General features: G+C 39.4%; 1 protein-coding gene across 1 annotated transcript in view; it reads left to right on the top strand.

Moving 5' to 3' along the window:
• Positions 1 to 21,958, top strand: part of diaph2 (diaphanous-related formin 2) — a 346,355-nt gene that overhangs the window by 205,147 nt on the left and 119,250 nt on the right. Inside the window, exons 23-25 of the mRNA XM_079167333.1 lie at positions 6,520 to 6,621; positions 9,184 to 9,423; positions 14,805 to 14,934. Of these exons, the coding sequence (XP_079023459.1) occupies positions 6,520 to 6,621; positions 9,184 to 9,423; positions 14,805 to 14,934 (472 nt within the window). The remainder of the gene's footprint in view (positions 1 to 6,519; positions 6,622 to 9,183; positions 9,424 to 14,804; positions 14,935 to 21,958) is intronic.

Genomic DNA, 21,958 nt, shown 5'->3' with positions numbered 1-21,958 from the left:
AATAATATAGTATATATCACAGCACGATGCGTATTTGTATTGTCATATTATACCATATGTAAGAATATATTGCTGGGTTAGACCAACACCTGTTACAACGTATTTTTCATCTTTGTGACCTTTGAGTTTCTTATTTCAATATAAGTGTAGTGGTGAGAACTCACCTACGTGTCTGCATGTGATTTTACAGCATCCATGAGGCCCCGATCTTGCTCTGTGTCCACTTGTTGATTTAATATCCAATGTGCAGTCATATCAATTACATATACTGTATATATTTGCTTTTGTAGAAAGTGTCACGATATATAATTTCAGTTTATTTTGAAATTGTATCAAATGACATAGTGTCTCGCATGAAACTGTAATACGCACTGACTCGGTTGTCTCACAGTAAACATCAGCATTAACAGTTTTTCGGCTTTGCACTACTTCTCTTCACCTCACCATGGCAACAACCTTCCCGCCAGGTCTCACAGGAGTCTTTCGTACTAGCCATGCTTGTTATTATTGGTTATCCCTCTTGTCGATCACACGGATCACCACGAAGCTCATCCATATGCATGAGCCCCGTCAGTTCACGCGGTAGCTCATTGGCTGCGGGGTCTGGCAGTGCCCGTGCCAGCCTTTGTTCTCCGCTGTAACAACAGGTGATTGTAGCAGCCTGGCACATTGTCGGGCATCATTTGCATGGTGTAAAAGTGCACATGTGGGGCAAGGTGATAAGTATTGCTGTGCAGAGCGCCTGTTGGATTAGAGCTTAAGCAGGAGAAACGGGATCCCCCTTGGGCTTAATTGTGGTTTATTTTGGCACACAGCACATAACTGTCTTCGGCATCAAATGCTAATTTAACAATGAAATGCGAAATACATTATGCTGATTAGGTCTGGAAGAATAAGACAGAGAAGGAGGAGAAGTAATGAATAAACAAAGTAAAGGCAGGGGAAAGAGAGGCGCGGCTTAGCACAGCTTGGTACAACATCAAATGTGCCTTAGAAATTGATGGCCAGGACCTCAGGTGCTACATGTACTTTTCACCGATCATCACCACGCTGCTGATCTGTAGCTACAGGGTCCAGGCCAGGCACTCGGTCCTCAGGTTGAATATTGATGAAAGCGCTCACATACACACACACACACACACACACACACACATGCATACTTACAGACAGAAGTTCATGCACACGACAGCACAGCAGTACAATTGTGATTAGTTGGAGTCCATGCAGCTTCTCCTCAGGCACACTGGGTGCTGTGTTTTCTTAACCGAGTAAAATTTGTTTTCTGTTTTCACTCTCCAATTCAGCATCTTTGTTTCTGTGACAGATGGCACATGACTCGCAGAGACGCTCACTGACAGCACACTCCACACACAAATTAATTTCTATTACTGTTTTGCATGCTAGCTCTCTTCGTATTTGATTGACAGTCTCATCATATACCGACACTGCATAAGGATGACTGTGTGAGACATTGTCGAAGAAGAATGATCCCAAATGGGAGATGATTTAAATGCGGTGCAGTGCAGACCCTCCCCTTCTTTCCACCTTTACAACTTGCATGTGGCTCGTCTTCATGTCTTAAGCGAAACAGTTTTATCAGTGTTGATATCATTAAATGAGCGTATATGTATTCACATTTTGAAGCATATTCCCCTTGCAGTTAATATATACGATTCATCTCTAAGTCCTGAGGGCTCACAATAGATTCAGGTTAGAGTAGAATACGCTTTCAAAAATACTTTATTTATGTCTTTCTGTCTCTGTTTTTTTTTTCTGTCTGTGTCTTTTTCTTCACCGAATTCCATCTCTGTGTTTGGCTCTTCTTTCTTTATGTAAACCGCCCTATTTGCTTGGTTAATTTCTCTCTTAATCCTGCTTCACACCTTCACAATCTAAGTGGGTGCTCAGGTGTGCACATTTACAAAAATAAAAATAAATGAATCCTCCATACTTCCTTCTAAAAGACACATTTAATGTCACAGATAATCTGTCAGGTTTTCCAGCCCCAACCCTCAAAATAATCCCTCCCCCCTCTATCTCTCGCTCAACCTTTTTTTTTTTTTTTTTTACCTCCCTCTCACTGCGTTTGTGTCTTTCTTTCTCAGACTACATTTCTCATTTGGTTTAATGCGATTTTAGAATCTGCCACACTCAGTTTGTTGCCTGTCAACACGTCACTGTAGCTTTACTCACAGTGAGGTTTGAGGTGTTTGTGCTGTTTGGCCGGGTGTAGATTGTAGATGTAAGACCTGACTGATGGCCATTGTTGAACATATTCACCTGTTGGATAAGATTTGGCATTTGTTGCTGTTGTTGTTTGTTTTCCTCTAACGTTGAGGTTAAATGTTGCTTATATTCATGAAACATTTATAACATAACCTGCATTGTTATTGTAAATGCTTAACATTTTTGTGTGAAACAGATGTGTACGTTTTGTTGTTGTAAAATTAACAAAATATTGAGACGAGGAATCTAATATTTTAGAAGGTGCATGCACTCCCATTTTACCGAGCAGTATCTGTCAAAACTGTCCCCATTCTCGTAAACAAAAACACAACTTGATAGCCTTTGTTCCACATCCACGTATTCATTTTTCAGTTCTGTGGTAGTAACCTTTTGTTTGAGATGGGTGCTGTCTTCACCCACAAACTATTGTGCAAAGTTACTCTTTTCTCTTTTGACTCTTAAGCTCAGTAAAAAAAAAGAAAAAAATGAAATTCCACGTCTTTTTTAGAACTGTCAAGCGTTGTTTCAGAAGTTAAGGCTGGTAGGATGTTGAGAAGTCTGTCTATTATTTTGTTATTGATTCAAACTGAAGTCTTCACTGATTTGCCATGAGCCAGGTAGGGAGCCTGCTGAGGTGTCGCGGCAGGGAGATGGCACTCCCACGTTGCTCCACATCACAAATCATGTTTCTCTATCTCCCAAAATTGAGGAGAAAATCAATTAAAAAGAGAAAATCACATCTGTCAAGCGCATGTCAGACATGGCTCCTCTTTTGTCTTTGTTGTAGACCTCCCATAAGCCTAGTAGAGAGGAACACAGTTTACTCCGATCATCTTTTAGACATCAGGGGATTTCTTCTTTATTTAACCCGTCTTATTAAAGCTTTTATTGCTCTGAGAAAAGCTTCATCGATTGACGTGTCTAAGATTAAATCTCCAGATCTCTTGGCTTTTTTTTTTTATCACTTTGACATTACTGCGTGGAATATGCTTCTCTGGGCTCTAATTATATTTCAAAAGGCAGGGGTCATAAACTAGGTCTGGTACATGTTACATGTCCTGCTCCACACAACAAGGACACCATTCATCTTGGCTTAATATGGCACAATATAATAAATACACACATATACAATAATTACCAGAAATTGTTCTTGATCCATATGTGGAGTGGCGCACACTTACTGCCATTCATTGTGTGCTGAATATCAAAGCATTTTCACTTTGCACTACATTAGCTCCTGCTGTTTTTAACAGCATGCAGTGCTGTAAACTGTATGGTTAAGTGTGTGCCGGGTACATGCTTAATATCCCCTCTTCTAAACTCGAATCACTGGAAGCTAGTTGACAGCAGCAGAGATCAAAGTGTGGAAGCGAAAACCCTACAGATACTGTCATCTTCTACAAATGTTTAGTGAACCGTAACCTGTATCTCATTACTTTAACCTCACAGCCGCTTCCATTCCTCAAGTATACCTTTCACGAGGGAAATAGTCCAGTAATATTTACTTTATGTGGTGTTTTATTTCTGTATGTGAACGAAAAATATACAGTTCCAAGTTAAAGTGATGGAAAAGCACCAGTGACGGTGTTGTGAGGTTCTCTCAGAGTCCTTAAGTGGACCTGCTGACAGTAAATCTGTAATACATGGATTGAGTATTTTTCTGTAATGATATCCTTAATCTGTTTCAGAAAAGGATAGCAGCCAAAAACAATTGTCTGAACAATACCCTTGATGGTTATTCTTTAAGTTGAAAGTTGACACATTTTGACAGGCAGGCACATATCGTGTATTTGGGTCTTTTCACACTGATGGAAATGAATTGTGCTTGTGCATATGTTATTAGACCACCACTGTCCCTGACAAAGATTGATTATGATCTTTCTACTGAGCATGTTCTTGATTGGCAGTTACTAATAATACATATTTTAATGATCACTCCCAGAATTTACAAAAGCCCGATTTTGTGAGCCCGATAAAGATGCGCATACCATATATACACCACTGGAAATGAACTGTGACAGTCGGCAGATAAAGAATAAATCTAGAAATGGAGGCCATGACTGTTGTTTCAATGTAGAGGCAACTGCCACGCACAGACCCTGACCGCATTGCGGAAGGACAACCTATTGAAAGGAGCAGAATACTGAAAAGGTATCCATGTTTGGAACAACCACATTTTGCCGTTTGCTTTGTTGTTAGATAGCTTTATTTTGGCTTATGTGCTGATATGTTGCGCCTTCATCTTCGCCGCAAGGCAGTAAATGAATGTGTATTGTTGCTAGCATACTTCCTGTAATCTCTCCTAGACCACTGTGTGCGTCTGGTGGCCTGTGGTGAGGAGTCTGGCCCAGCATCTTCACCCAGTCTCCCACATTGCCTTACATATGGTGCTGCCTTTGTGTCTATTGTGCTCTATGGGGTCTCTAATAATTAACAAGATGACAGACAAATGAAATGACAAGCACAAGGTGGATTCGATTTTCCATTACCTTGTCTTCTGTCTGTGTTTTTCAGAGGATTTAGCTGTTAGCATTTTGAAATGTTATAATTTTCACTGCAGAACTTCCAATCCATTCTAAAGTAATTACAAAAGCCACTTTGGAAATGGCAAATCCAATGAATGTTAGCAGTTCTGTGTGAATGCATGTTTCTACATGTCATCATAGCTTTCTGCATGATGACAAATGAAAACAAAGTTGTTTCCCAGAACAACATACATTATAGAAATGGGCTGAATTACATTCACCAGGCTCAGCCAAGGGGCCCTCAGCTTCAGAGTTATGTTATTTTGCTTTTGCCTTTCCCTTATGAAGAAGTAATCGGGCATACTGTGTGAAACAGCATCAGGAAAAGTTTCTTTACAAAGGTCATGAGTGAATAATTAACAACATTAGCTTTGTGCTGAATACAAAATATATTCATTGCTCTCAACCAAAAGGACAATAAGAAAGGAAACCCGTGTGCCCAGTCATCATTTAACTCCATAAATCCATCCTTACAAATCCAATTACACAAATATGTTTCTTTTTTTAACTTTCTTATATCATCAACAATCCTTTCTGCTTCAGCTGATATGATCAAAAGCCTTCATTATCATGGCACCATCGCTTGCCGCAGACCCTAATTGGAGCTTCAGCAAAAGCAAGCAACATTTGATATAATGGCTCCCTCCCAAAACAGGAATGCCAGGCCTGCATTATGGCTTACTTTTTATATTGCTGCATTCCCTGAGGGAAGGATAGAGATGTCATCATTAGTGGGCAATAGACACTGGCCGTGGTGCTGAGGTCTATAGAGTGGCCAGCCAGGGCCGTGGCCCAGCAGCAGTGTCTACTCTCTGTTTTTCTTGTCTGGGCTCCCATCTGGTCACGTGACCCTGCGCCAGCCTGCTCCCGCTGAATACATTTGGGGAGCTAATGAGGAGGGAAGCTTTGTGAAGACCTGGAAAAGGGCACCTCTTCCTCTTATTCTCCTCTGAGAAAAAAAGAGGGAAAAGTTGCCGTGGTCAATTTTATTAACTTGACTGACCTTCACACAAACAATTAACATTTACAGAAAACACAGTCCCTCCCATTATCTCCCTCATCTTCATCTTAATCTTCAACCTCACGGCCAGCAGCATCTTTTTTTTGTTTTGCTTCTGCAAGGGGAATCTAACAGGCAAGGAGCAAATTAATGGCAAAACCGCTGCATGTGCTTTCAAGACAATTGCAATGCAGCGTGGATTATACAGTAAAGGTCAGTTATCTGAAGGTCCCTGACATGTTCGGTAATTGGCTATGGGCCATCACAGTCACAGGAAAAAGCCAACAGTGAGCAGTGGATTAGCATCCTCTTATCAGACCACCAGAAAACCTCCATGCATTCCCACTGAAGTCTGGTCTAATAAAGATAGAGATATAGGATGGAAAAACATTTAAGGAAGTTTTCCATATAATCTTTATTAATTTACGAATGTGTGACAAGCCTTATTGTACATGTATTTACGGTAATTGTTCTTCCGTGGTTTTAGAAAATTGCCCCCACGGGCACATACTTGTTTAATGGTTGTTCGGTTAGCTAACTATATAAGGGGGATATAGGATCACACACATCAGATTTGCTTGGTTGGACTCTTCTCTCCTGCTACTGTGTAAGTTACCCTGTCATCCTTGTCTGTGTGGGGATTTTTATCCTGACATGGACAGAAAACGAGATTTGCATTAACAGTAGCTCTCTCTGTGTTTTTGTCTCTGTGCGTGTGTGTGTGTGGTGTATGTCTGTGTTTGTGTGTGTGTGCTCTCCCATTTGTAGAACCTGATAAAGAACCTGCCGGAGCAGAAAGAGCTGAATGCGCTAGCGGAACTAAAGGGTGAATATGAAGAGCTAGTGGAGTCGGAGCAGTTTGGCATTGTGGTGAGTATAATTTCCTGGAGACTACTGGATCTCCCCAAGAGAGTACACAGTACACACAATCATACTCCCAGTCTGCTGCAGTCAAACACTTGCAAGCATGCACAGTTGAGAAATTCTTTTTTTTTTCCCCCCTTCATTGCTCGCTCGCTCTGTCTCTCTTTACCTCGCACAGACTCACAAACATACACTGAATGTTAACACCTTTGTCTGTCTTTGTCTTCCTCCTTCATTGTTTCATACACTGCTTTCTGAGGCGGACTGCTGGGTTTAGCAGTTTAGCAAAGGACCAGGGAATTAAGAAATAATTTAGAGGGATACCTTCCTGTGGGTTGCAGTAATGTTTAATTAAAACAGCTAACAATATAAAGGGCATATTTAATAAAAAAAAGTTTAATCTTTTGCAGCACAACGTCAATATGACAGCGGCTATGTGGTTTTTTTTCCAAAAACTTTTGACTCTTGCTAAGAACACTTAAAATGCTTTTGATTAGCAATCCACAACAGGAACTCGGTGGATGTCGTATTTCTTTAACATCAACTGTCAATGTTTCCTCATCATGAAGCCATACCCTGAGGCTGTGAATCGTGTCAGTTAGAAAGTTCTTTGAAAAGCGTGCCACTGTAGTCAACCAGCTTGGTGATGTTTCACAAAGCCAACGTTGTATCTATCGCATCAATAGGATAAATAATGCTGTGAGTAAATGCAGAGTGTAGCTCTCGCAAAGTAATCTATTTTTTCTCCGTCATCAAAAGAACTAGGTGTTCCCCAGACAAATTTTGATTGATTTGATTAGAAAGTAATTACAGCCGGAATTAAGTAGGTAAACATTTTTGGCCCAATCTGCGGTTTGACCTCATCTGTTGACATATCTGAGGTTTTTAAGTAAATGTTTAACTGTTTCACACATGCTCAGACTCCAATCTTGCTCTGTGTTAACTACGCTTTGACATTTTGACCGACAACTTTTTCTCACCGACCCGTGTTCTACCTGGAATACCAGCTATAAATGAGGGTGACTGAAAAGGCAGAACTGTACTGTAAATCAGCTGTAGAAGAGGGGAGCTACATCATCAAGCCGTTCTGACCTTTCCACTTAGTTACAGCTATAATTACTTTTTAATTAACTGCTCTTTCCATCCATTTACCAAGTGAATACACAGCACTTTAAACAACTTTAAAATGAAGTGTTATCTTTGAACTTAACTTTACAACGAGATCATAGAGCTACATTACATGGATTTACAAAAGAAATGTTCAATTAGACCCAAGGGGACGCAGGTGTGCTCAAGCTCCCGCAGCTATTTTCTTTATTTGTTGAAGGCTTCGTTGCCTATGTCTTTAAGGAGATGCAATGATGCAGGGGTGGCAGTTTCCCCGGTGATCTCACCAATTTTGTGATCACATACCTCCCCACTGATGAAGTACCTTCTCAATGCAGAGCTATTTAGTTCCCTTGGGAAATAAGCTGCGTTCAAGCTTTTCTCTGCCAGATCTGTCACCAGTGTGTTCACTTTCATTGTGATTTCTCCTTATTGTATACAAATCAATTCAAGTGAGGGAGAGAGAATAAGTGTGAGCTTATGTGTCAGTGTGTGTGTGTGTGTGTGTGTGTATGTACACATATGCTTTTGTGCAAGAAAGTGAGGCGGGTGGGTATGTTTGTGTGGGGGGGATAGGGGGTTATTTGACAGACAACTTGCCCATACACATGAATATATTTAAGCAGTAATGAAACATTATGTGTTGGACCTGAAGGTTGCCTTGAAGCATCGGATTATGCGTCAATCTGTAGAACTCGTCTGTGGTTGCCGCTTTGCCACATATTTTACACCCAAAACCCTATTTGTTTTAATTCCCCTCCCATTTTCAGAACTATTTTTTTCTTTTTTTTCTGGCTTTAGTGATTCCACTCGTAAGCCCACAAGTATTGATTGAGGCTGTTATATTATTCATGACAAAGCTGTTTAATGGGAGATTCCTTTATCCATATGAAAGTCAGAAGGGAGGCAGGAAAGAGGTTAATCCTATTTCCTAAAGAGGGTAGTTGATGTTCCATTCATTAAAACTAGTTGTAGCCGTAATTACACTCAACGTGACGGTGATGGCAAGGTTGTGTAACTTTATAGGATTTCTGCTCCCTCACGTTATTAAAGGTTATTTTAGAAGCCCACATTCTAAAGTTACTTGCAAATAACCGAGATAGAGAGGAACAGAATTCATGTCAGTTTGATTGCAAATCTTTATTTTCCTTACTCTGGAACCATTTTCTTCAAGTGCAATTTGCCTGTCAAGTGAGCCACAACTTTTCAGTTTTTGCTCTTTACTTAATACATATGTTTTTAAAGGGCGGATCACACAAGCAATGGGCATGTTCTGTCCTGCACTGCAGAGAACATGCGTGTTTAGTTTGAAAATGAATACCAATGGTAGTAGGTGGCCATGTTGGGCTGCTCGTACTATACTATTTCCAGGAAAACTGCCTAACGTTAGTACAACTAAATGATAAAGTACTACTACTTTGTCTATTGATTTCAATTTTTTTCATTTCGTTTCATTTTCAGATGAGTTCTGTCAAACTCCTACGACCCCGTCTCAACGGCATTCTGTTCAAACTGACATTTGAGGAGCAGGTGAATAACATTCGGCCAGACATCATGAATGTGACATTTGCCTGTGAGGAGGTGAAGAAGAGTGAAAGCTTATGCAAACTGCTGGAGCTGGTGTTGCTGGTTGGCAATTACATGAATGCCGGCTCAAGGAATGCCCAGACGTTTGGTTTCAACATGAGCTTTCTCTGCAAGGTAACACATCACCACGCCGCACAACCCAGATGAACACCATGTTGTGAACATGTCTGAAACATGAACTGAAGGTGCAAATACATACATTTATTTATAGATTTGTTCATATACGTTAGCGGCATCGCACAAATTAGGTTCAATCCAAGCCACAGGAGATCACAGAGAAGCCTCAGAGAAGTGTTGTAACACTCAATTCAGGGTTGCAGGTGCATGAAGTAACATGAAGAGCAAATTACCTTTTTTCACATTATTGTTGAGTGCATATTGTTGGCGCGGTATACAAGTGATTTCTGAAGACAGAGAGCGATTGTGCTGACTGATTTAAGTACAAACTGTACATTTTTCCACCGATGCGGAACCCCACAAAACAGTTTGGAGATTTCTTTCCTCATAGTGACAGCAGGAAACGTACGTCTACATCTTCATACATGAATAATCTTCATAACTCCGACTAAATATACAAATCCACATAATCTTAATACATTTAGTGAAAACGTTCTCCACTATTTGTGAGATGTAATCGTATCATGCTTTGAAAGTATACATAGATATGCAGGCATAAAACTCAGTCAGACCTGTTGTTCTCAGATAATAAAGACATGCTAACAAGAGTTGTCGGCTGCATGAGGAAAGGTGGTTTAACGAATGTAAACAGAATCTCATGATATTAATTTAGCCTCAAAGTACTTAACAGAGACGTGATCTTCGAAAATCTACAGTACCTATCCAATGTAATAACCATGATGAGGCGTGGAGCAGAGTGGAACTTGAGCCGGAAAAAGGCAGCAGCTGTGTCCACTGACAAAGCATGCAAAGTGTTAGAGAGAGGACTGGCAGCCATGCAAACACAGCTATACTAAGCACAACCAAGCTCTTGTAGCAGACTTGTTCTGCTGCTCTCTCTCTCTCTCTCTCTCTCTCTCTCTCTCTCTCTCTCTCTTTCTCTCTCTCTCTTTCTCTCTCTCTCTAAAACTTACATTCGGCAGGGAGTATAGCCGTGTCGCCATTCACATATTTGTATGTGAATTTGTTTAGCATTACAAAATCTGAATGGAAACATGAAAAATTAGATAAAACTTTCTCAATTGCAAAAAATAAGTTTGTACTCATGCTTGAGGTGTTTTTTTGCCTATGTGGAAAAAGAGCTGACGAGCTAAATGGATTATGGAAATGCCTTAGCAGAATAAATTCAGACGTAGCAAACATTTAACTCATCTGTTTCTGCTGTGAGCTTCTTTTAGTATATCCCCATAACATATGAATGCTTGTCTTTGTCTCCAGACAATATGAAATGTGGCCAATAGTAGCCGACACGAGAGAAAAAAGTAACCCAATTGAAACAAACTCTCGATTTCTCTCTCGTAGATATGAGGGACTATTTACTGGTGGTTTACAGCCCATACCGCCAACTTCTGAACAGATTACGCTGTAGCTGAGTTTATTTACTCCAAACCAGTTGATGGAAGACACTTAATTGGTATTTCATTTTTTTTTGCAACATTTTAAAAGTTTTCTGACAATCGAATAGAAACATGACGAGTGAGGCTTTTCTTCACTGTGTTCTGAGAAAGACAAAGCTCAGGTTTTTTATGTCACTAATAGCATCAGTGTACTTTTATTTTACATTGAGTTGTTTTTTTTATTTCTTCCTAAATATTTGAAGATGCCTTAAATAATTTGTCCCCCTAGCCTAGAGACATAGCCTCATGCACAACGCTTAAAAAAAGATGAGAACAATCAGACCAAGTTCACCTAAATGTTCAAAATGATTTCATAGCAACTGCTCACCGACTAGCTTTGACACACCAGATGTAAACTCTAGGTATTCCAGCCCACGTTCTCCTCCCCATCCTCTATCAGCTGTTGCTGCATCCTGTGCTTAGTGCCGCCCAAAATGATTGTTATTGGTAAAAACAAAAACAAACAAGCCAGAGTGATGATGCTGCCTTGAGCTAGTCCATTCATTAGTGCTGACACAGCGCTGTGGAGATATGTCGGGCTATGCAAGACTGCTTTCAGAAAAAAAACAACAGGAATAGCTTCAAAATCAACAGCATGTCAACAAATTAGGATTTTATTGTGAGCCAAAACATGACTTTGTTGTCCTGTCCCTTTCAAGTAGTTTCGGCAGTATGGTGCTTTGTAGCATAGGCAACATTATTCGATGTCTTATCTAATTGATGATGAAGCTGATGCCTTCAGAGTACTTCGAGAACTCGTGCTGGTGCTGAAGAAAGGGCAAGCCGCCCCCAACACTGCCTTAGATTGGCAATCAAGCTGTGGGGATACATAAATTGCAAAATCCATCTTTAAAGCAGCCTGTGTAAGATTTTGTGACACTTTTGGAGGCGTTATTCTCAAACTCCCTGCTGTTCAGAAGCAGTGCTACAATGGGTTTAAGCATAAAAACCATCATGTGAAATAGAGCAGTCATGTTACGTTAAAAAACTCTCAACATGGGATTTTTTTAATATGGGAGATCTAATTGTGAATGCCAAAAGCCACACTTAACACACATTATGAAGCCGGCCATCTTGCGGGCGTGAAAGGGGCTTTGGTACAGTGAATCCAGTGTGCCATTCGTATTCCTGAAAGCTGACTGAATCAGTATGGAGTGTCAGTGTAGAGCCCGGTAATGCCTCGGGAGGTTGATTGGGCCATTATAGATGGACAAGAAAAAAAGTCTGCTTTCTCACTTTAGTCAATCAAGTAAATGGCCCCCCGGGTGGCAGGTCTAGGGTACCTAATGGACTCATCAGTGAGGAGGAGGTTGATGATGGGAATGAGCAACAAGGGGAAGGGCATAGGCTGACCCATCTTTGCGTTCCAACTTCAGCCCTCCGCTACAGCCCCACGTCCTGCCAAGGACACCCACGTGTCCTGGGAGCCAGGCTGGTCACAGATATTCCTCAAGCAGAACATCAACTCATGGCTTCACAAGGACAGCGGTGAAATGTGGATTTCATGTCACTATAGCTTAATGTGAAAAGCGTGTGAGCAAGTTTCATGATAGAAACAATTGTGTACGTATGCATGTATTTCACAGAATACCTGTATTGTTAGAAAACTGCATAACAATCCACAGACGATTATAGAAGTGACTAATTACATAATGACACATATTGGATACATGGATCAAACCATCTGCTGCTTGACTAAAAACAAAGAAATAGTGTTTCTCTTGGGTTTTATATCCCAGTCTTACTTAAGGTGGGAAAACACTTCTAACATGCTCTGCTTCATAATTACGACCACATGGCAATGGTTTGTGTTGATTTTAAGTTGAACACAACGGGCTACCTATTAGGCACTTGACTTGGAGTCATCTACTCAAATTGAGTTTGATGTTGTCATCTGCTCTGAAAATATGGGAATTCATATCACTATATGTCCCTTCTATTCACAGCGCCCATTCTCAGCAGTGGCCTTGTGGTTTTTCCTGTTTACATTATATATTATATGTTCATTTTCTTCTTCTAATACAGCATAATATAAAACGGTATGAGCAAGTATACAATGTGTTTGCCCTTACCTGCTGCTCCATCTGCAGAAGTGAAATTGAGCAATCAAGGGCTGACGATTCTTCTGTTAGTGTGAGTGCTCCGTATTCCCACCGCCACTTCTTCTGTTAGTAGTTAATTATTGTGTTATTTATTTATATTCGATCTGGATATTCGAGTGGAAGTGAGTTTGCTTGTAATACCGTGCCGATCTAAATGATGAATATATTGGAATGCGTTGTGCTAACTAGTTGGGGATTTGAAAGAATGCTACCTCAAGGCAATTTATCTTATGAAAGTTTGAGTGATATCACTGTTCAGAACTTGCTTTCGGCAAAACATTAATGAAGAGGCATGTCCCATCTATTTCAAATGAGCAGATTTGTTTGAAGGCGTATGCATTTATTTACACTCCATCCAGCTCAGCCATTAAGACATAATGGGATAAGACACATAAGCTCTACACGTAGAGCCTTCCAAAGCTTAGGAGCACCTGACAGTGAAAGTCTTTTTTTTCACATTTGGCTTTTAGCAATAAACTTGAAATGGCCAGGACAAGGGATGGACTAGGATTAATATCAGCCCTAGACTTTGACACAGACCAGCTCACTACAACCTGTGCACAGATACTCCACAGCCCCTGGCACAGTTCTCACGATACCGTGAAGCTGGATTGACTGAAATTCCTGATGTAAAATAGTGTGAAAATAGCATCAGCACCTTGGGTTTTAAGTAGGATTCCCCCTGCCCTCACAGAGATACCCTCAGCTGAATGTGTTATCTCAAGTCTTTTTTTATCTCAGCAGAGTCCGTTTGAAAACAGTCTCTTTGCTCCTGCCATTTAAACTGGTCCCCTTGTACATTATGTAATCAGTTATGTGTATTGACCATTTTAAGTGTTTCAATTACACGCATGTACATTACATACAACATAGCATTAAAATGGGCAATGTCCATGCGTTTGTTACACATTCCAATGTTTCCAGACGTATGCACCTTTTTGCTTGGTAATCACAGTTTTGGGTAAAACCATAAACAAATTCAAATTTTAAATCCATGAAATGAAATTGTGATCACCCAACGTGAGCAAAAGATTGATCCTCATCTAATGACAGTATGTGTGTTTTTCTGTTGGTGTGTGACCGTATGCATCCGACTGCCTGTAATTGTTTAAATTCACTATTGCCTAAACGTGTGCGTGTGTGTAAGCGTGTTTGCACGTTCACATATGTGGGCATGTCCAAATGCAGGCTGTTTACAGTGAGGATGTTATCAGTAGGAGTACACAGAGGTGGCTTGTGATAATTAGTTTACCCAGCATGCCATTCGAACAGCATGGCAATCATGGTGGGGAATGAATATGAAACAAGTTTGATGTGGAGACTCCAGCTTCTGTGTATGAACACATGCACGCACACACACAGATACTTGGCAAATACAGTACAGTACTTTCATTCAGACTTCCGTGCCACACTGTTTTATCCTCATGGGTGCGCCATCATTATATGTGTGTGTATGCACTGTACGGTATATGAGCGTTTGCGTTTGTTTTTCTAGCCATCTGTCTTTGGATGAGAAAGTATGTTGTGTTTCATAATGCATTTTTATTTTATTAAGTCATCATCTACTGTGTGTCTATCCAGTCCCTCTTTTGATACTGGAGATTGACTCATTATCTTGGTGGCCATGTACCGTACCCACGAGAGCATAAACAGACTTTGTACTTGGTTTTTGCAACCACAGTTGTTGCCATTATGTATGCACCTTAATCATGAGGCTGTGAAGTACATTGAACGCATAAATGAGTGTAAAACATCTGGATTCATGAATTACTTTCTTTTAAAAAAATATTTTCTTGTGTTGTTGTTGTGTTTTTTTTAGCTACGAGACACTAAATCCATCGGTCAGAATACAACACTTCTTCATTTCCTCGCCGAGAAGTGTGAAGAGAGTCACCAAGAGATTTTGAGGTTTCCAGATGAACTGGAGCATGTGGAGAGTGCCAGCAAAGGTATGTCTTCATGACTTTATGTATCGTGGTTGTTGCATATCAGAATACCCACACATACATTATATCAGCACCAACATCATCTGGTAATGAATGGAGCCTGTACAAGGTTAAGGACTTTACTGTGAGCGATACGACGACCAAAATATATCAGTAAATGCATTGCTCTATATTCATTAATTTATCTTATCAACATATTTTCACCCTTTACTTATCTATTTCCTCCCTTGACGGCAGCTAGCACTCTCTCTTTGTGACAGGAATAGAGTTGTTTGTGTGACCACACTGTCATTCAGCCCGTCAATAAAACTAATTCCACTTTAAATCTATTCCCAGGAATTTGGTGGAATCCCTGAAGGCTTATTTACTTTGTTAGCCTCGTAATTGGTTATTTAATCTAATTCAACTAATTATGCACTTGACTGAGGCTGCCAGCCATTGTGTAAGTGGAATGAATAGTCTCATGCGCCGTATATATTTAGATGTCTATATTTGCAAATTTTGAATTATATCAATTTGTCATTTCATGGAAATGATTTATTCAAGAAGATGCCAGTTAATTGACTGAGGACTCAGGAACTAGTCGAGGAGCAGGGCCCGAGCACAGCAAACCTCTCTTGTTTCATTGAACATCACATACAATTAAACAGGGTTTTCAGTAGGACAGTGAAGGAGACCTCCTGTTTACATTGTGAGACATAAAAAGTCAATTAGAGGATGGGTTGTTATGTTTGAATAGGCCAGAGATGTTTTTTTTAATATATCTGCACCCTTTTCAAATATCTTTCTCATATTTTGTACCATTAAGACATTTTTTGTTTAACTTATGTGTTGTTTTAGTTGCTATATTGTACAGTGTGTACGGAATGTTGAAGCTAGTTAAATGAGAAAAGCTTAAATCTCTGCTGACGAGCCTCTAAAAATCTTATTTCATCGGATTTACTTTGAGGCACAAAGGAACACAGTGACCAGAAGCCATGTGCTGGCTGACTCCATGTCTTTGAAAAGCTTTTTACTGCCTGTAGAAACAGTAGAGCATCATTTAATTATTCACCACTATCTTCAGATCCTCTACAAGCTTTTGGTTTCGTATCAGGTAAACTGGCTAAGGAAATCCAAACAAAGCTTTCTTTCCATCTGGAAGCTATGGGAGGCAATTTATTTTAAAAGCATTTTTTTGTTATATTTATTTACATTCTCTTTACATCTTGAAAGCAATGCATAAATGAAATGCTCATAAAACAGAAAAGCAAACAATCTGCTACATGTGGCTGACGCAGGCCTGTAATAAGCCCGTCAGGCATTTCATTCAGCCCGTATGAAATGATTGGATGGTCTACTACCTGCTTGTCCGACTCCGTCTTTAACCGAAGTCTTCCGCAAGGCGAGGGGGACAAAAATGCCAATGCCAATACCAATATGCGAGCTTGACAGTGGTGAGGACTAACAATAGCGATTATTGTTGTTTAAGTTCACTACGATAATGTTCGGTGTTTTCTTACATGTGAATAAAACATAAGGTTTTGGTTAGCAATGGCAAACAAATGTGCTGCGCTCCTCTTCCCGGCGCGCTCAGCAGTAGTCAGGCAGTTTGCTCTCATGTGTTCTCGTTGAGAGGCTTTGGAGGGAAGGCTGGAGGGCTGGGATTCTTTTTTTATTTGCATACTTTAAATTCTAGCTAGCTCTTGCTGGTTTCCCTAAAGTTGCCTACCCCTGCTTTAACAATGTACACTAAAAGACTGCTTGCATGATAGCCTCCTCTCCTCTTTTTTGAAGTTCTACTTAACATTATAATTGTCTCTTATTCGACCCCCTTTTACTTAGTTTTTTTACTCTCTAATGGGACAGTTTTCCTCCAACGTAGTGCATCGTGACTTGGATGACTGGAATGTCTTTAATGCCGTAACATTATCTAGTCATATAGCCACAGTTTGAAAAATCCTCATTGATTATGTGGAAACCTGGAAGCTGTTCGCATGGCAACAAACCCTCTTACTGGGCTTCATAGTATAATGATTGTACACTATAATCAATGTTTGCACTTGCACTGCATGAGTAAATATAACAACATAATACTTTTACATCAAAACTAAAACATCACATATAAGACAAAGTAAAACAGTTGACAGTAAAACCTTTGTCTTCTCATTGGTGAAGGACTAAGACAATGTTATCATATTGTTTTGGATACTTGGGTAATAAATCGTTTGAGAACAAACCTGTGTATAGCATGTTACCTGCAAGTTATATCTTATTGTTGGATGTCAAGAGAGGGATTCAAATGTAATCAAATGGCCATATACAATGGTTGGAGCTTGTACAATTATTGTGTTCATTGATAAGTGCAATCAGGCCTTGGTGATTTACCAAGGAAATCATAATTTGCCTTGCCTTGATTGGCTGCTTGAGACTTTCACTCATAGTTTCTCTAAGAAATTGAATTGCCACCTCAATCATTTCCGTCTGGATTTCACCGACATTCAAAACGGTGTACATTTTCCCCACAGTAATTCTAAAATGTGAAAATGTATTATACGGTAGACCTGTTCGTATTTCAATGAATGATTTGTGTTAATTGCATAATTGATCATTCCATTTGTTTTTTATAGTGGGCTACTGCAGTATGAAGGCGAGTAACTGATTATGTCGGGAGGCAGGGGCAGGAGGCTGTTGATAGGACGTGCACATTGGCCCGCATTATGGATACATGACTTTATTGAGCAGAAAATAACTGTGTATGTAATATTAGTAAAATAAATATACTCGGATATTCATTCAACTTTTAGCAGCTTAGAATGTTCTCACAACCAAAATTAAGACCTAATTGAAAACGTGTAAGTTTGTCAAAAAATACATAGACAGATATATATATATATAGATATATATCTATATATATAGATATATATATACATATTTTTGTTTTTATACCATGAACTGCAATTTGACTAGTTAGCAGAGGCATACAACAGCAAAGCCCAAATTCTAGTTTTACTATTTTATGAACACAAACAAAAAATTAATTAGGCGCTAATTAAATTAAATTATTATCTGATCTTTGTCATATCACTATATGGGCATAAATGCTTTACAATTATTTATTTTTTGTATCACAGGAGCCTCTCAGCACCCATATTGCCTCATTACCATACTGACCTAGAAAATAATTGCTAGCCACCTAAATCATCCTTCCAGAATCAGTACAGTCACGAAATCACCAAACGAGAATAACTACTTGTTTATTTGATGTGAACTGTATTTCACAAAGATAATTTGCATGCAGTCTACCCAGTCTTGTCCACGGCACTAGTGGAGCCGTTTTTAGGTTTTCTGTTCAAAAATATCGCAAAAGATTGGAGGGAACAAATTAAGTAATTATCCTGGAACTATTGTACTATAATACTCCTTTATAATCATTAGCTGTGGACAAAGTGCCCGTCAAAGTAATGTAATGTAATGAGGTCTTGTTCAATATAATGTAGAGCAGCACTTTGCCTTCACTTTCTTTGATCTGGTCCTCTTGCTTGTGTCAATGCCTTCCCATCTTAATTACCTTCATCACTGAGGTTGTTAGCGGCGTATTTAAAAAAAAATCATGAAATACTTAAACGGTCTTCATGAAATGCGTTGAAAAGTTTGGCCATAGGCTAAGGAACATTGATTCATCTTCTATGCATTTTGCACCACCATCGTTGCCACTGAAAAAGCACTTAGCTTGCTGTGACTCCTGTAGGCCTACTGCCGATTCGTTGATTATACGACCGCATCACTATGTAATTGTCTTTTTGTATATTTGTATGCAAATCCAGACCCACAAGCAATTCAATTTAATATTTTGCTAAATGTGCAGCCTCTGTCAATGTGTTTGATCTCTAAACACTTTCTCGTTTAATGTCAGTGTTTTCATCCTCCAAGTCAACACACAAAAAAATACAAACAGTAGCAGCAGCTAAAGTGCTCCTTTTGAAAACCATGTCGAGTAGTTTCAATGTTCTTTACTTTGCAGACAAATGCATTGTGTGTCTTGAGAATGGCAGTGCTTCTGAAAGCATTGGTTGTGGAACCTGTATAACAGAAAAGGACATGTACATGACAGTATTTTTGAACCAGCATCTCCAGAAGCACATTTCTCTTCACCTGCTATAGAGACACCACTGTCATTCAGGCACTCAAAATCATTTTTGAAATCGATAGAGCTTGTGGAGAGAAGAGATTGTTATATAACGTGAAGCTTACTGAATTATATGTGTTGCACCGTACAATATTTAACCTTGATACTGAGTACTGTATCAAGTTCCATCTTGACACCAGTGCAACCATTTTTTTTACCATTGTATACATTGTTTACACCATATGTTTCATAAGTAGTAATAGTAATACAGAGCTGAATGGATTAGGTTATATGTCTAAGAAGTTGTGAAAGTCTATGGCAGCGGAAAGTTTGAAGCAGTATATCTCCAATTCTTTGTACTTATCTCAAGGTTGATATTGAACATCTCGTCCCTTGGATAGGAGCAAAGGCTTAATTTATTCTATTCTAGCGCATGTACGTGCAAACACTTAATGCAGGATGAATTTGTCAATTTCTATTCATATTGCCCTTTTTTTTAAAACATCAAGGTTGTTGCCTAAAAGATCCTTCGCCACAGTCAATCTATTGACTTCCTTTATGTTTACGGATTCTGCTTTTATCATCGGCTTTGTATCCGGACTACTAGCATATTTCACTGTGAGCTCCGTCTCTGTCTGTACAGAGGATTGGTAACCTCTTCTGCCACCATGTCATTGTTGATCTCTACTGATAAATCGCTCTGAGGGATGAAGGATTTGAAGGAGGTCTGGATAGCTTAAAGGGGTGAAGACCTCCTCATTGGAAATTAAATTAATTTAAATTAATTCTTCCTATTCTGCCCCCCAGAATGACAGCACACTGTCACCACTGCCAGCTTTAGTTTGTAAAGACATACAGTAAATCCTTCATTTGCCTTCAGTAATTATTGTATCGTGCCACAGGAAGGTTCAGTTGCACTACAATGTACAATGTAATAGGACTAAGTGAATTGTCACAGTCCTGGTAGATGTTACCATTATTTCATTACCATTGTGCCATGAAAATGTGATCCATTATATTACTTATTAATTGACATTATTCTTTTTTTTTAATTATCCTCAGATAGGCTCAGGTTAAACATTGATGCTGACAGTCTTGTACCGAACGTGTGAGATGTCAGATCGAAAATCCACGGCAGAGTCACTGCAAATCTCTCAACATACAAACAAATGAAAGCTGTTGGACTGTTTGACTGACATTTCCTTCCATATTAGCTGTAAAATACGAAAAAAAACAAGCATTCTGTTAGCATTTATTAACCATAACTCACTTGAGGACTTGAGCCATAGGTCTATCAGCTCTTGTGAGCTAGTGTTTAGTAATACCATGAGTGCCACTGAAAAATACTCAATGCCATCCATTCAACATATATACACTAGGTATTGTATATATGAAGGGTTCAAGAAACTTCTCAGTTTTTAATTATATTCCTTATAATGTATACTATATTATTTGTTTGCCCTTCAGGGAATATCAGTGAAACTGGATTACAAATGAACTCTTAATGTACTGTTTATGCAATTATTCGTAAATGTACTATTGGAAATTGAGACTGTAACCATTTGAAATGTAGCCATAGATTCCAATATTTTCATACCTCTGACCTCATCGTGATGGCAGCAGCAAAGCCTCAAGAGAAGTGTCAGCGGCCAATTTGCCTAGTTAAATCCCCCCCAGAGATGAATATGTGGGGCCTGGCAAGTCTGTGTGGTGATTCCACTCAATCAGTGGTGCACTGACAATCTGTCTTGACAATCCCGGAAAAGAGGAAATATGACACAAATGTTCTCATAAATCTATTTCGTATAGGGCTTAGCCAAGGGCAAAATACTTTGGAGCATGTGAGAGAGAAATGGAGAATGAGGGGAGGAAAAAAATAAAGATGAACTCTGAGGATATTAATACCGCTGTGAATATATCTATTATCCACATTCATTTCAAGGCTCTGCAGCATAATAAAGCAGTGCCCATTTCCCATTTAAACTCATAGCAGTGCTTGGCTTTGTATTACGTAGACAAAATGCCTTTCTGGATGGGGTGGAACACAGTGAGGATCGTTTGTCTTTTGGTTTCAATGGAGTTGCAGGGAATCATGCGGTTGAGGAGATATTCCCTCATGACAGTCCGGAGAGGGTATCCTACTAAAGTCAGCTGCAGAGGCCTGAGGGAGAATGGATGTAATTCAAGCCTAACACTTAAGTACTACTGCAACATGAACAAATGTTCTTTTTTAACTCAACAGATATTTGTCTGAGAAACCACTCACCTATGAGTTTAATGCTTTGCACTGAAGCAGTCGCTCCAGCTTTTATTTCACTGCAGACGTGTTGACAATTGAAAATTAATTCCAGAGGAAATGATGAGAAAAAAATGTATTCATATTTGGGGAACATTTTGAAAGCTCGCTCAAAAGCGCTGTTTTAAGATATTATAATACAGCAGGCTATTTGTGTGTTAGTAGCTGTTCATTGAAAAGAGTCATGCTCAATTCCCGTGAACGCTATATCTCAGGAACGTCTGGAGGGCATTTCTTAAAATTTGGCAAAAACAGCAACTCGGACTCAAAGATGAACTGATTAGATTTTGGAGGTCAAAGGTCAGGGTCATGATGTGACCTCACACTACACACGTTGTTGGCCACAACTCAATGATGTATGGTTACTATGACAATTGATGATGTAGTAATTTCATTTAGGACAGACATGGAGGCAACATATGAGACGGTACATGTCGCGTCATATGTATCCTTGCAATCAATCATATTGCATGACGTATATTTATTCCATTGTAGCATTTGTTGTTTTTTATTTAATGTTTCAAGATTCTGTCATTGTAATGGTTTCAACATGTTAAGGCACATCACATACACACAGTGCACACGGATCTTGCTCATTTTTATTTCGTTAGACTGCAGAGGAA

The sequence above is a fragment of the Pholis gunnellus genome (assembly GCF_910591455.1).
Source record: "Pholis gunnellus genome assembly, chromosome: 10".
NCBI classification, from domain to species: domain Eukaryota; kingdom Metazoa; phylum Chordata; class Actinopteri; order Perciformes; family Pholidae; genus Pholis; species Pholis gunnellus.
Note: the sequence above shows the minus strand (reverse complement) of the source record. Positions and strands in the feature narration are given on the sequence as shown.